At 52.1% G+C, this 14442-nt stretch overlaps 7 protein-coding genes across 7 annotated transcripts; 4 read left to right on the forward strand and 3 right to left on the reverse strand.

The window, feature by feature from the left end:
• Window positions 1-1360: 1360 nt before the first annotated feature.
• Window positions 1361-1696, forward strand: CABS01_16685 (uncharacterized protein; the record flags this gene model as incomplete). Its single annotated transcript, XM_060550015.1, has 1 exon — window positions 1361-1696. One exon carries the CDS (start codon window positions 1361-1363, stop codon window positions 1694-1696), a length of 336 nt encoding a protein of 111 aa, XP_060404487.1.
• A 308-nt stretch (window positions 1697-2004) lies between these two features.
• CABS01_16686 (uncharacterized protein) lies at window positions 2005-3548 on the forward strand (the record flags this gene model as incomplete). Its single annotated transcript, XM_060550016.1, has 3 exons — window positions 2005-2598; window positions 2668-2744; window positions 2804-3548. The coding sequence occupies 3 exons, from the start codon at window positions 2005-2007 to the stop codon at window positions 3546-3548; spliced, it is 1416 nt and encodes a 471-aa protein (XP_060404488.1).
• A 576-nt stretch (window positions 3549-4124) lies between these two features.
• CABS01_16687 (phosphoglycerate mutase) lies at window positions 4125-4651 on the reverse strand (the record flags this gene model as incomplete). The annotated part of the gene is made up of 2 exons (XM_060550017.1): window positions 4125-4549; window positions 4603-4651. The coding sequence occupies 2 exons, from the start codon at window positions 4649-4651 to the stop codon at window positions 4125-4127; spliced, it is 474 nt and encodes a 157-aa protein (XP_060404489.1).
• Window positions 4652-10148: 5497 nt separating this feature from the next.
• On the forward strand, window positions 10149-10517 carry CABS01_16688 (uncharacterized protein; the record flags this gene model as incomplete). The annotated part of the gene is made up of 1 exon (XM_060550018.1): window positions 10149-10517. The coding sequence occupies one exon, from the start codon at window positions 10149-10151 to the stop codon at window positions 10515-10517; it is 369 nt and encodes a 122-aa protein (XP_060404490.1).
• Window positions 10518-12952: 2435 nt separating this feature from the next.
• On the reverse strand, window positions 12953-13411 carry CABS01_16689 (uncharacterized protein; the record flags this gene model as incomplete). The annotated part of the gene is made up of 1 exon (XM_060550019.1): window positions 12953-13411. One exon carries the CDS (start codon window positions 13409-13411, stop codon window positions 12953-12955), a length of 459 nt encoding a protein of 152 aa, XP_060404491.1.
• Window position 13412: 1 nt separating this feature from the next.
• CABS01_16690 (uncharacterized protein) lies at window positions 13413-13718 on the reverse strand (the record flags this gene model as incomplete). Its single annotated transcript, XM_060550020.1, has 1 exon — window positions 13413-13718. One exon carries the CDS (start codon window positions 13716-13718, stop codon window positions 13413-13415), a length of 306 nt encoding a protein of 101 aa, XP_060404492.1.
• Window positions 13719-13875: 157 nt separating this feature from the next.
• On the forward strand, window positions 13876-14030 carry CABS01_16691 (uncharacterized protein; the record flags this gene model as incomplete). The annotated part of the gene is made up of 2 exons (XM_060550021.1): window positions 13876-13971; window positions 14019-14030. 2 exons carry the CDS (start codon window positions 13876-13878, stop codon window positions 14028-14030), a joined length of 108 nt encoding a protein of 35 aa, XP_060404493.1.
• Window positions 14031-14442: the final 412 nt, after the last annotated feature.

The following is a 14442-nucleotide window of genomic DNA, read 5'->3' on the forward strand; positions in this document are numbered from 1 at the left end:
TGATTCGTTCTTACATGGCCTTGCTTCATCAACTCTGTCAATCAGATGGAAGAATGGCGCGGCATGGTGACGACGCAGAGACGACCGAAAAAGGAGGTTTCCATTCCCGGCGAATCCTTGCCGACGATAGGACTAAGGGTCCGAGACGTTAGGAAACAATACCCCGTAGGAGGTTGAAAGAAGGTGTCAGGAAGGATTGGTATACGCTAGTTGCCCACTACAAATGAAACACCTTGCAGGTGGCACGGTCCACCACCCCGGATCCTGACAGTGACAGGTTCATGCACTGGCACCTCCTTCTTTGCCGTTCAGGGGGTGTGCGGAGAAGACGTCACGGAGTCCTCCAGTAGGCACGTACATAGGACAGAGCACGTTTCTCGAGCCCATGTGGAAGCAGGGTGTCGCTGATATCGCCCCGAACCGGTGGCCCACCCCATCCCCAGGGGCGATCATAATGGAGCAGGGCGTGAGTGTGGGAAGAGTGAGCACATTTGCTGCGTACATTGATGTACCCTGGGATCTCTTTTGTGGGTGTGGGGGTGTGGCGGAGCTGATACTGGTCTCCACTATCGAACGATGTGATGGCATGCGGTACATCTGGAGGGCGCTTGCTCTAGGTGCACGCCCGCCGCGGTATGCGCCCGAGATTGGCTTGCAAAATTTTTGACACCAGCCTCCCAGAAGACAATGTCCAGCTCACTCACTCAAAAACCCCTGTTCGCCAGACGTTGTCCGGCGAGCTCACTTAAAAGCCCCCTGTTCACCAGACATTGTCCGGCGAGCTCACTTAAAAGCCCCCTGTTCACCAGACATTGTCCGGCGAGCTCACTCAAAAACCCCTGTTCGCCAGACATTGTCCGGCGAGCTCACTCAAAAACCCCTGTTCGCCAGACATTGTCCGGCGAGCTCACTCAAAAACCCCTGTTCGCCAGACATTGTCCGGCGAGCTCACTTAAAAGCCCCCTGTTCGCCAGACATTGTCCTCCGTCCATGACCATCCTCCTTTCTTCAGCCAACAACCTCTACGAAGCCTACACACAAAACCTTGCGTAACCAACGCTGCTTCCGCCACAGCCTCGAAACAACTGTCTCTAGCAAACGCCCGCACCATGGGAAACGCGGGAAGTCGTCAGTTTGCAGATGCGCTCCATCACGTATCTCAAGACCCAAGTGGGACGATTCCCAGCGATCGACTGTTAGACGCAAAGGTACATCCATTCTCGCCCGCGCCGGAAATTCGCTCATTCTCCCCAGTTTCTTGTCGCTACAAGCATTTTTCTGGAGGAAATTCAATTGTGTTGGGATCATCTCCCATGTTCCGTAACCGATATAGTCAAGCGTACACTCTCCTCGCGCATCAATGCAGAGCAAGAGCCTGAGGCATGGGTACAGCGACAGATCGGCGGCGAGCCTGCTCCCGATCTTGCAATCCATCTCTACGACCACCTCACTCAAGAAAACCAATCTGACCCTCCTCAGCTCAGGAATGCCAAAAGAAATGTGTGGCTTGTCGCATTTAGCCAGTTGCGAGAAACGTACGAGTCCAGTTTGGGCCGAGGTGCGTTGTTTAATCACATCCTCAACAAGAAGCAGCCCGAAGACAAAAAAAATTGTGGACGTGATTGTAGTGCCTTGGCGAAGGCAGGGGAGCGGTTACAGTCTATTTTGGCGCATGTGGGAGGTTCTGGAGCACTAATCTGTGGCCTCTCGATACCTTGGACGGCGTAAGCTCGCCCCCCAAGTCAGAGCTCGTTCCTTTACTAATTCTTCAGCTTAACGAAGACAAAAGGTTTCAAGAACGTATCCCCCGAAGCCATTTTCGACTCACTTAATCGGGAGAACATAGATAGGTGCGGAACGCAAGTTGATGAACTACTTACGGCGTACAAAACGCAAGCTCGTGCCTGGATAGACCGTCAGAAATCACCACCTAGCCACAAGCGCAAACGAAAAGACCCATCCGCACGCATTGCGAACAGTGAACAAGCCTCAATCCCGCTGACGATGGTAGACGATGGACTGCAGCACGTTGACGACACTATCCGTCTTCCAAATCAAGGTCACTCTGAGATTTCAGCTTACCACCCTCTGGCTTCTCCTGCAGGGGAATGTCATCCATCACCTGCGCGAGGCAGCGGAGACCCCTATGGTTCGTTCGCGGCCCCCACGCTGCAGCTCATCAACCCGCCGACTCTCGTCACAAGCGATGAGGAGCTTGTGGGTAGTTCACCAGAACTACCTTGCATGAGGCCAGTATCTGACGCGGTCATCCTGGTCGAGGCCAACAGGTCGTACCGGGGGGTTCCAGTGAACACTGAGCAGCAACACACGGCATATCCGATCGTACCTTCCTGCGAGTACTTCGGGCCTCGCCAGTGGTTTATCAATGGCGCTATTGGCGGCGAGCAGAACTCGGCACCTTACATCTTTGAGTCAGGGCCCCAGCGGCCGCTCACCGTCCAAAATGTAGTTCCAGACACAGCTTTGTCTGTTACATATGCAATGAATGGTAATATTTTCGGCCTAAGGGAATTGTTCTCTCAAGGGTTCGCGCAACCCAGCGACAAGAGCGCAACCCGAGGGTTTAGCTTGGTGAGGGTATGTTGCGCTATTTGCTTTCCTTCCGAGACTTGTCGTAATGCGCGCGATTCGCTGACATCTCATGAGTGGGCGCTCTATGGTGGACTGAACCAGTATGCAACAGTGCAGTACCTGTTGCAAGAAGGGGCACCAGTCGACGAAGAGTGAGTGGGACGATGGCAATGATTACAGATCGTATGACCGACGACTGAAACGTGTACAGATCGTACGACCACGTGAATGACTTTATATTCCGCAAAAGGTGCAAACCGGAAGAGACAGTAGCTCTGAAACCCATCTGGGGTGAACGGACTCGAGACTGGTTTGATTACCAAAACTTTCCATGGATCCACACGATCTTGCTTGCAGAAGGTCCAGGTTTCGGAAAGTCATTGGCCGACGAGCTCAAGAGCAACCCGAATGCCGTCTTCGAGAAGGACGCTAAGGGGCGTACGGCTTTAGACTGGGCCACAGCCAGGGCGCAGCTGGAGGTTATGGAACTCCTCATTAGAGGTGAATCAAACGTAAACTCGATGGATGAAAGCGGTCGCACCACAGTCTTGCACGCAGTTGACAGCCACAACCACGCAACTCTTGAAATGGTCTTGAAAGCTGGCGCGAATCCCAACCCTGAAATTCCGGAGGGCTGGCATCGCAGTAGCCCGCTCACGTCGGCCAGCTTTGGCGGTTTGACAGAGATGGTCGATTTACTCCTAGAACATGGCGCCACAATCAACACACGCAATCCGGAAGGTCGGGCGGCACTGCATACGGCGATCATCCGCAACAAGCACGAGATTCTACGTATTTTCATAGCGAAATGCGATGGTGATTGCTTGAGGGAGCTCGAGCTGCTGCCTGAAATCATTCAACAAGCTGACGATCAAACCAAGGCGATCCTCAAGTCGTCCGGCCAGTTTCCGGAAATTTTTGATCTTGATCACGATGGTAGTTGGGAAAGAGTGTAACTGCGCAAGACTACGGCAGGACATGCGTCGAACCACATAAGATAGCAATTGAACTAGATTCAGATCATATCGGAGTTCTTCGATTGCCCTAAATGTTTGATCCCATCGGCCGGAGACGATTTCTCTGATATGGTAACCGAACCATCTTCCATCGATGGCGAAGACAGCTTGGTAAAACAAGCTTGGTCGGTGCATTTGTCTTTATATCTATCGGGAAAGATCAGTGTCACAATACGAGGGTCATGGTGTTGTTGAAACCAGCTCACTCTAGACGGGCTATTCCCGCCGGCGAGAGAAAGTAACTGCGGCCGTGTACAGCGTCCGTTTCGTCCCAGCGTGCCGCAAGAACGCCTAAGATACTGCCATGCGCGACCTACAAGATACCAGCTCTTAGCCACGAACATGAATGGACAGGAGAGGAGCAGTGAATAGATGACCCGCTCTCCACGGGGCGAAAACCTACAACGAGAACATCAGCGGGCCTTTCGCCATTCATATAACGGCTTTGTTTGTTACGGATCTGGGAAATGACTCTGTCCACTCGCGCGGTAACCTGTTGATTCGACCTGCATATCATCAGGATATTAGCTTCAACGCGCCAAACACAGCGTAGCAAATCATGACGTACTCTCCGCGCGCACATCCGTCGCGCCAGATGTCCCATCCGGTGCCCTTGTCCAATCCCATTGCCCATCTTCGTTCTCGAATTTTTTCCTTGGTAAGTCCCTCATATTCGCCATGGTCCCACTCCGCTATGTCATCGTTTACGACAACCTCTGGCATCTGATCGCCGTCATCGGACATCGGTAGAAAGAGATTTAAAGTATGTTGCGCTCTCTTTCTTGGACTAACGATGACCAGCACAAGGCGTTTTGGGTCGATGGTTTTGCCTGCGCCCGCGTGAGCCTTTGCCGCAGCGGCAACCTGCTGTTCTCCCTTCTCGTTGAGATCAATTTCTGTGCTCCCAGTGAGGCGGCCAGCTTGGGACCATTCCGTCTCTCCTGTAGCTGGATGAGTTATAGAACTGTGTTCAGTTGCCAGAAATATGGCTTACCATGTCTCATGATGAACACACGAGGCGTTTGGGACTCTTTGTCGGACATGGTGCTGGTCGGGTAATGTCAATGAATCCGTGAGGAGAAGTCTGTTGGAGAGCTGAAGGCGAAAACCTCTGCAAAAGCTCTTAAGTATGTAGAGAAGCCAGCACTACTCGGCTTTACCCAGGCCATGTATTTGACGGAATGAGTAGATGCTCAGATGCTTCATACCTACCCCTCTTTTACCCCTCCTTGCTTCTGTGTTTAAGCCTGCATTCTCCGGAACCCTTCCCGTTCAAAGTTCTTCCAGTTGGTACCAGGATGCTTAGCCGCTAGTGTCATCCAGGGCGCTGGCCTGCCTGAAAGTCCTATGATTCTCGTTCTGAACAAGATTGACAGCGTCAATGCTCTTCGAGGCCCAATTAGTCAAGAGTCCGATAACGTGGTTTCGTATGATTGGCCTGTGTCTTATCACTGGTCACCGCCAGCGGGGTAGGGTGGTCGGGTTTGAGTTAAGAAGGTCCACATGTGCCTAGGTATTCGCACCCTCGGGCGGGCGGTTGGCATTTTCGTCATGTCTGTGCTCCGGCCCCTTTGAAGTTGATGAGCCAAAAAACCCATACGATTACATGCCGAACAATCACGATTATGCAGCATCTAACATTTCCTTTGCTGGCTGTGGCATGTCGTTGAAGATCACAACTCAGACAAACCTAAGTCGTCGAGTATATGGCTCTGATGTATGTACGCTGCTAACGTTCGCCACGAGTTTTATCCGATGAGCTGGAGGTTGGTGTCAGTCATGGGTTGCTCTCATCAACTGCTGGATGACGTCGCCACATGAATGCCCACTTTTGTTAACACTAATTCTTTTTGGAATTAATTCGATTGGGTGCACTAGAGGGAAATAAGGCGGCAATATCTCGATTTCGAGAAACAATGGTTGGTTGGTGAATACCGCTCAGTAGTAGGAGGCCTGAGGGCATTTCGAATTTCCAGGGTAGACTCTACAGTGACTATGCGGACACTCCTCTAACGCCATGTAGGACGGCATTCTGCTGAAGATGCTAAGGCTCTTTGGCCGCGCCCTGTACCTCAACACTCGCGCGTCAGCAATCAGGTCAACGGCATGGGAACTGGTACTGCCGCCGTTTTGACCTTGCACGAACGTCTGCGGAAAATGTGCTTGAAAACCAGGTCACATTTTAGTGCATCGCCTTCGTGGATGCACTTCCGTACTGACCGCTGCCATCTCGTTGTCCCATCAACTGCAGAGTGGCGACAGTACATATGGTCTCCGGGTTTCCCCCACTCTGCTACTTCGTGAATCCCTCGATTGAATGAAATGATGTAAATAGAGTCGGATTAACCCATACTTAGCTTGCCCTCACAAATGAAAATAGTGACCTTTCTCCACCATTCCTCGCGGTTGCCAACAGTCCTCGATGGCAGACTCGCTCATGAGCGACCATGTCCCCAAATGGCCAAACGATCAAGAGGCTAATGACTGGCAACAATCTTGATCTGCCACGTAGGCGGTCGCGTAGAGGTGAAAAGGCGTTCACCATTGGAAAAGTGGTTCATGCCCACCTCCATATATCTCATCTGGCTCAGGCGACACACTTGTGTCCTCGGTGACTCCTGAAGACGAGTTGTGTTCACCCTGGATATCATTGGGGCATAACGGCGGCAGAAGTCAGCTGACCGGGCCGCGGCTGACGCGGAATCTGGGATTCCGTTGTGCAAATCAATCCCTAGCGTTGAAATGAGGGGGGTGGGATTTCCGGGCTAGCTATTTTGGAATGCCTGAACTGGGACCTCGTTTTCTTAAGAACTCGACGTAAGATCACCACATCGTTTGCCGCCGATGTCCAGAAGTATTTGAGACGCTTTCGGGATGGGTGCATCGAGGGAATCACGGCTAGCGATCGATGGCGGAGGAGGCGAGAAAGTGGGGTGGAGGCTTTCATAATAAAAGAAGGCAATGTTCAGCACGTACGGACTTAATTTTTTTTGATACAAATCAAGTATATTCAATGGCTGTATGGAGATTTCGTTCTGAGAAGCTTACCTGTGGGTGGATCTACAGGCTTCAGCTCTGATGGAAATTGGCGATGATGAGCCACATTCCAAAGACGTGTTCATGGGCCATGAATGTGCGGCGGTTGACTGTGATCCCTTGCTGCGCCTTGCAGTATGGAAGATGAACGAACAGAGCACTTCATCTCTCAAACGTAAGATCGCCAATAAACGTCTACCTAGGCAAGAGAACGGGGCAAAGCCATATTATATACCCAGGGAAAGGTGGTATGATATGGGGCACGGTGGTCAATGTCAAGCGAGCAAGTGAATACCAGAGGGCAAACACATCGATGTCAGGCGAAACAGAGGTTTTGGCAGTGATCGCCTGGTATTGTCCACCGCACTAGCTGACATGGAGGGAGCTGTAGGAGCTTATGAGCGTGCACCCTAGCCTCGACGCCCCTCCCTCCCCCCTTTCCTGTCCTGACAAAGATGCATTAGGATAAGGCGCAAGGAACTCGCGAGATGCCACAGTAAACCATTAGCACAGAGGGAGTGAAATTTTCGCGGGAGGGGCAAGTGAGATTATCGAGTCTTGGTGCATGTCAGGGTGATAGGATATGAAACTTCGATCTCCGACCTTGCGCCGTTCAGGCTACAGCGTCTCCAGCTTGTGTGGATGAGCATTGCGAAGCTCAGTAAGCTCAGTAAGTTGCAAGACTGCACCAACTCGAAGTACCAATCGTACAGACGTATGCTTGATAGCTTCATATGGAGAGACAGATGGGCTTCAGAAGCGATGATTGGTAACGAAAGCAATGGTCCGGGGAACCCATACCCTCGATGGCCCGTCTGACGCCCGCCTCCAAGACACTGTGTGAAAGCAATCTCGCCCGTCAAGCCATAAGGGACAGGACTCATAGCCTGCTGTTTATGCCACTGTAGCTGGGCATGGATGTTTTGCTAGAAATTAATGCCCCTAAGGCTCGCTCCCTTCTCTTTGCCAGGCACCCAGATCATTAACGGTCTACCCTGGCCCTCCAGAAACTTGTGTTTGTGACACCCCCCCCTCGTTATGTTCGTAACGTCGTCGCTAGTGTAGCATCCCGCACAGAAATTTCGAGACGACCAATGTTCACCACATTTATCCTGCTGAAGTTGCAATTGGTGCCCTAACGGACTGTCAACGACGATGGCACCGTCGCATAAGAGGCCTGACAAAGTGATAGCGAACCAGACAAGGAGCTCTAGTACAAATTACGTGGTGAAGAACCCTATATCGAGAAGAACGAAGCCTGTTGGATTGGTTGCGCGTTCGGCCGTAGCCATGACGAGCCAGACAGTCTCCTCCACGCTGGGTTTCGCGAGATCGGCCGAGGCAAAGTTAGATGCCCTGAGCTAACCGAGCTGGCACTGCTCTGCCCTGTGGGCCGTCACAAATTGTCCTTTAGGATCTCAATCCCATGGCGGTCGGTGTCCCCGCTTCAGCTAAGCCTTGAAGAGTCGAGGATATTGTCGCTAATGATTCACACAGAGCCAGCGCCAAGGAAGTCGTAGACTGATCGGGTTTTCTGACCATTTCGAGACCCAGATGTGGCCGAAGGCCGCAAACGAAATCCCGAGTGAAGGCCTAAGAGGCCTTAGCTGGACTGGTACATGGACAAACCTCTGCTGGCTACTGAATCTTGGACGCATCATCTTTACCGAAATGGGAGCTTAGAAGAGACTCAGCAAGACCGAGACTAACGCGACGGCGGAACAAGTCCGCGTGCGACTGCAAACCCAAACGGCCTCTTTCATCCCTCGAGTCGCAACAGAGACGCGTATGGGAAATTAATGGAGAGCTCCGGGCAGTTGAGCAGGCGTACATGGCTGGCATCCTGGCTTCCAGATGCGACAATCTGGTCCTTTGGCCATTGACCTCCGTGGAGGCCCTTATGACGTGCGAAATACTGTGAATGATTGTCGCTACGGAAGCAACCTAGAGTACGTTCACAGATTCAGTTAGCTACCAGAAAGGATATGGTTCGATATCCTGCCAAAAGCTTGACAGAGAGGGGAGGAAAGGGGAAATAATTGACGTCGCACCGCGCCCGTTTTGATGCTTGCATCAGGTTAATCAGACATGCTCCAAAGTGACATGACACACCTCCTTTCCTGTCCATGATCCCACTGCTATGCGCTACGACCCACAAAGATTGGAACTTCTGCGGTCGTGGATCATTAGGTTCGCTCAGCTGAATGTGGTATGCATACCACAGGTGGCACACAAGCGGATTGTGCCTTTCACAGCAGAGAGCTTTCGAAGAGGAAATGGTCCTCGGATTTGAGCCAATTTGTTCAAAACCTGATTGTCGTTTGGCTCTACACATACTTTGCTCGTGTTCAATTTCTGCTGTCGAGACGATGCTTCGTCCATTCATGATTAGATCCGCGCCCAAGCAAGAGTCGACGAGCGCATGACTACACAGATGGCTTCGCCGCTTCGACTTAGCGATTAGCACCACTTCAAGCCGAGGGCTGTAGCTGTGACCAGACACTTTCCTAATCTTCTGAATGTCCCGGTCATTGTCCCAATGGAACCTAGGACGCCTTTGATGAGATGCTCCGATTCCTTATGCCATCTCTCTAGAGACCTTGGAGGGTAGCTTTCCGACAACAGGCGGAACCCCCGGATTGCGAGATCCGAGATTGCGAAGGAGTCCATGCATAAGCCAACCTCGAGCAAAGAGCCGACGAACCTGATTGCCCGGCCCTCGAGGTATCCCCTGTCGAAAAGCCTCATCAATCAGGGAAAGCGTTGTAATTTACATCACATGACGGCAAACACATGTGGGAACGCCTGCAAGGGTCTGAAGAGTTCGATGGCTCATGCTTTTACTTCTGTTCATCAAGGAGGATCACCTGGCTTGCCGGGTTCACAACACAGATAAAGCTTTGCCTACGACGACTGAGGGCAAGACGCCTTGTCCTTTGTTCTTGCTCCCTTTATTTTGAAAATAGTTCGGCGGCAGACTTCGCAATGGCTGTCCCATCTGCTACACGGCAATACCCGAAAAATGTGCGGCCCATTCGGCACCCCTAGTCCCTCCGCTCTGACTTTGTAGCAGGACACTCTCGCAAAGGCATGGGACTTGCTGAGCTGGAGTCTGGAAATCGCGCGTGGAGACCAAGTTTGTTATCCATTATCGGATGTCGAATCTGTTGTAGACTTCCCGACGAACAGCGCCATTTGGCTGGCTCGAGCCGCTGAAATGAGAGACTCCAACGGACTTGCGATCGCACATTTCGTAGGATATAGGGACCCTCAGCTCCATCCTCGACTGTATGTTATTAAGGTCCGCTACGAGGAAAAAACTGACACTACTTTAGCGAATCACTCAGGGACAACGTCTGCCTTGAAGTCGACCAAGACACGATATGGAATGAGGACCTATGATCTCATACATTCGCGAGTGATCGGGAGAACTGGCCAGAATTTCTCGTCAATGTGCAGGTTTGTCTCGTACCGGGCGGAGAGCTGAATATCGAAGTAGTCGACATGATTCCTTCCACCGACGATGATAGCCTGCCCGAAACATCCCCTCTCCTGAAACCATCTCGAATCTTATACGAACCATCAGAAACACCAGAAGAACAGCTTGGTCACGTTTTCTCTAATATCGGACGAGATATTAACAAGATCGGCATGCAACCAAAGATTACACATCACAAGCTCCCCGTCAAACATCACAGGTTTGAGGAACAACCTCTACTGGGAGATCGGCTTGCATCGACGATAATCAAGTTCATAGGAGCAAATGTAGCTATCGCGCGCGAAGGATCTGCACGGCCTGGTTTGCATGACCAGCTTGTGGAAGCAGCGATTTTGGAGATCTCAGATCCTGCTTTTCACGCGTACTGCAATTAGTCAGTCTCCCCTCGTACTTCGGCAAAGACCTGAGACTGACCCTCTTGAAGGTTTTCCATATCGGCAAGGCAGCCTTTGGAGTCAGATGGGATGTTGTGTTCAAATGGACTATCTGTGACCAGGCTTTGTGGCTGAAGGGTTGGGGAGTTGTCTGCGGGGCAGAGATGAGTGGTCCCTCGGCGGAGAATTCATGAAGTAGGGCCAACGGGGACCACGGGGGTAGGCGCCTCGCGGTGAGCGCTGCTCCGCGCAATCGAATGAATCCCGCGATTTTTATACAATTGTTCTTACTTGAAATCAATTCGTAGAGATCATCGAGGTATATGTGGATGCCAGTTTTCCCTGTGAGCCAATGCTTCGTCTCCATCAAAAGCCCTCGCGAATCACGTTCCTGAAGTTGGCAATTGGTAGAGGGCAGGTAGCTTTCTTCGAAGGATGAGGATGTACCTGAACGTCCTCTGCATGGGCACAGCGGCGACGCGACGCCAGGAAGCATAGCGACTAGACTTTAGTCGTCTCAACTATGGGTTGCTGGCCATTGAAGCAGCCCTAGGCGTCGAGTAAAAGATGTCAGCGGCGTCGGACTGATACGGCGTCGCCGAGATAAAATAACACAGCGACATTGAAGATGATGAGAAGGCCCCGAAACATGGGGCGTTCGGTTCTCGTGTCTTTTCAGTCGTGAGTAGCTCGCTTGAAATAATGATGCTGTTGCGGTCGAGAGAGGTGTCAAGCAGGAAGCGTGGCGTTGGCTGCTTGCAGTTTGCTCTGAATGCGTCGTAAATCCTTTGCCAAGATGGTCTGGCTCTGAAGGCCCTCAAAGCAGCTGGGATGGGTTAAGGGGCTGCCTCCCTGAGTGCCTGGGCAGCTCAGACCCAGGGGCAGACGATTCGAGACCCACTACGTATTATTGACCTCTCAGGGGGCGAGATGAATGTGGAGACCATGCACCACTGGCAGTATCTTTTTGCAATCAGGCGTCAGGGGGTCGACATTTTCCCTCCCCAGGTAGCTTATAAGACCGTCGCGTTCCCGACAAGAGCTTGACATGTGTAGGTCGAAATCACAACAATTTCGTCACGAAACTCTCCCTGATTGATATCATGCGAGGACCGATGTTTGAGGATGAAGGATACTACTCACCCGACGAGTTCGACGCTGAGTCCTACCACTATGACGCCTCTTCTTCAATCGACGCCCATCTCGACTCCCCCGATTTCATTTCAGAAGTATTTGGCGTGTTGAAACGCCATGTGAATTTCTTGGATATTCCGCACTCCGAACACGTACGGTTTATTATCAGCCATAATTCTAAATTTTCGGCGGCGAATTTCTCTGTAAGCACAGGAGACGAAAAGTGCCCGAGCGTGTCAAAGTCGCCATCAACTGAATACAAAGAAGCCGATATTGTCTTCACGGAGTGCAGGTAGGTCTGCCGATGCGTTACACACTTTGTTTACTGACAAGTTCAGTTATGGGAACACTCTCGGCGTCCAATCTTCCCATGATCACGTTTCGATTTGCCTTGCCGGAACCACAATTCCACCTCGCCTCTTCGAGGAGCTCTACAGGTACCCTTTACATCGAGTAATTTGGTGGATCATTTGCTAATTCAAAATGTGATCAGCTCAATGAAAGCTGGGGCTTCCATTGATGTTCGGATTGGCGGGCAAATCACATCTTACGAGAACTCACCACACACGCTTCAGACAAGCGGGCAACCGCCCGCAAACCATGAAGATATAGAACAAGAGATCGAGGGCATGATGATTAGTGTTGGGTTCGAGGTCCAGCACATCACGAAAACTTTCATCTCTGTCGATTCAAGAGTGGCGTATGAAATCGAGACAGGGAATCTCTTCACAGAGGCGGATGTGAATACAGATCAACAAGGAAGAAATGATTACCGTTTTGATTGGGATAATGATCAAATGAAAACAGTCAGGCTCATTCAACTGTACGTTTCTTGTCACCAACCGATCGATGGAAGCTGACATGTATAGGCGTGTTATCGAAGCTTACAAGAAGACCAAAAGGCGGCTCGAGGAGGATCTTGAAGATGACCGAGCACCGAAACGAAATCGCTTGTCGACATGATCGGATCTGCATGCAAGATTTCGAGCGGGTTGGGGGAACGAGGATTGTTTGCTGTAGGTTAGGTTGTAGGCGAATTCATTACCTGCGGAGCTGCGAAGGGATCTGCTAGACACGTGAATCGTAATAGAATAATGACTTTGTTTGTAAGAGATATTGTGTTCCAATGTTCCCACATCCACACTGTTTCCCACGCATTTTTTCCTGTCAGCTCGGCGGGTGATGAGGACTTCGTTTTTCGGTTGGGGGTGGAGCAAGACACAGCATCCGTTGCAAGCCTTTTGTCTCCAGGTGATCTTCTTAGCCGGCATAGTATTACAACTTGCCCAACGATGGAGAAATTAGTCGGAGGCTTTCTTCGGGCCTTCGTGATGGGGTTGCGGGTGGATGGCGAGCTGATTGCGTCGACAAAGGACGCTCTGCGGACGCAATGGCGGAAGGCCTGGCGCACTCGCAACAGCGCCGAAGCCCGGCCTAGGGCATTTCGAGCCGAGGCCCAATCGGGGCAGCCTTGCAGGGTGGGTTGAGGGCAGGCGTGGGCAGCCGGAGTGAGTGACATTGACCTGAGGGCGCTCGAGCCCCTCTGCAGAGTGATGGACATCAGGTATATGCGGCTTGAGGACTAGCCAGGAGGGGGGTGGAGACCGGGGGTGCACATGCTGAGATGGTGGGGTGTGAGCGACGACATGTCTGTGGGTGTGAGCTGATTGAAGAAAGTTGGAGGGGAGTGGGAACGCCAAATCTTGCATCGTCCTTGCATCCTCCCCGGTGCCACGGCACAGACGACGTGGGGCGCTCATCTCACGTTTTAGCGTCCCCAGGACGGCCCGCTTTTGGCATGCACATGGAGACGTTAGCCCAACCAATCAGGGCTGCATCTCCCGACTTCATGTCTTGCGCAGCGACGGCCAGCGCAGAACCCGACAACATTCGTGTTGGCTGACTGTCGAGAGACTCGCGGGCCAGGGAAAGGGCCAATCGCGGACAAGCCGTGCAGTACCCGCTGGTTGCCGGCGGCATGGGAGGTCTGTTGGGCATCGGACCGTGGCTCCTTGCGAATGGAGGCACTGGCTCTGCAGTCGTGTCCATTTGAGGCAGCTGCGGCATGGTCTGGAATTCTGGGAGGAAGACATATAAAGGGTTGGTGCTGATGGCGAGATTCCCTGATCCGAAGACCATCAAAACCTCACTTTTACCACAAACCGCATACCTTACACTCCACCCGCGAGCCAGCACAAGATCGAAGGCGAACGAAGCCGAAAGGATGGACCGCTACCCCTGCGTCAACAGATACAAGCACGGCGTCGACTGCCCCGGCTGGGTGAACGTCCACGGCGCGCGGTGCGAAGACTGTGTTGTCGTAAGTCCCACGCCCGATGACACCCAAGGCTTACTGACCCTGGACAGTACAACCGGTAGACGTGAGGGGTCTTAGCTGGTGGTGTAACGCGATCGACGGAGCATAGGGATGGGCGGAAAGCACCTGCAGCAACATGCTTAGACAGACCGGAGATGATTCTCCCTTGAATTAACTCTGTGTACCCCTATGTTGTATCTGATGTTCCCTTTGCCAGGTCCATGCCCCTGGGGTGCTACGTGCAAGTGACTGTTCTCAGGTCTCCCAATGCCGCCTGACTGTAAGCCGCCTCACAGCCTGCCTCGTAGTCTGCCTTGTGGCCTGCTCGTTGCCTGCTCGCAGCCTGATCGCAGCGATGTCGGACGTGCGAACCATCGCGGACGCCTCTCATGCGAAGCATAAAATCGTGCCATGCCCAGACGATGTCCAAAGAGTCGTTGTCCTTCTATTTCACACAACAAGCACAAAACCGAC

Source organism: Colletotrichum abscissum (genome assembly GCF_030869225.1).
Source record: "Colletotrichum abscissum strain IMI 504890 chromosome Unknown Scaffold_129.1, whole genome shotgun sequence".
NCBI classification, from domain to species: Eukaryota; Fungi; Ascomycota; class Sordariomycetes; order Glomerellales; family Glomerellaceae; genus Colletotrichum; species Colletotrichum abscissum.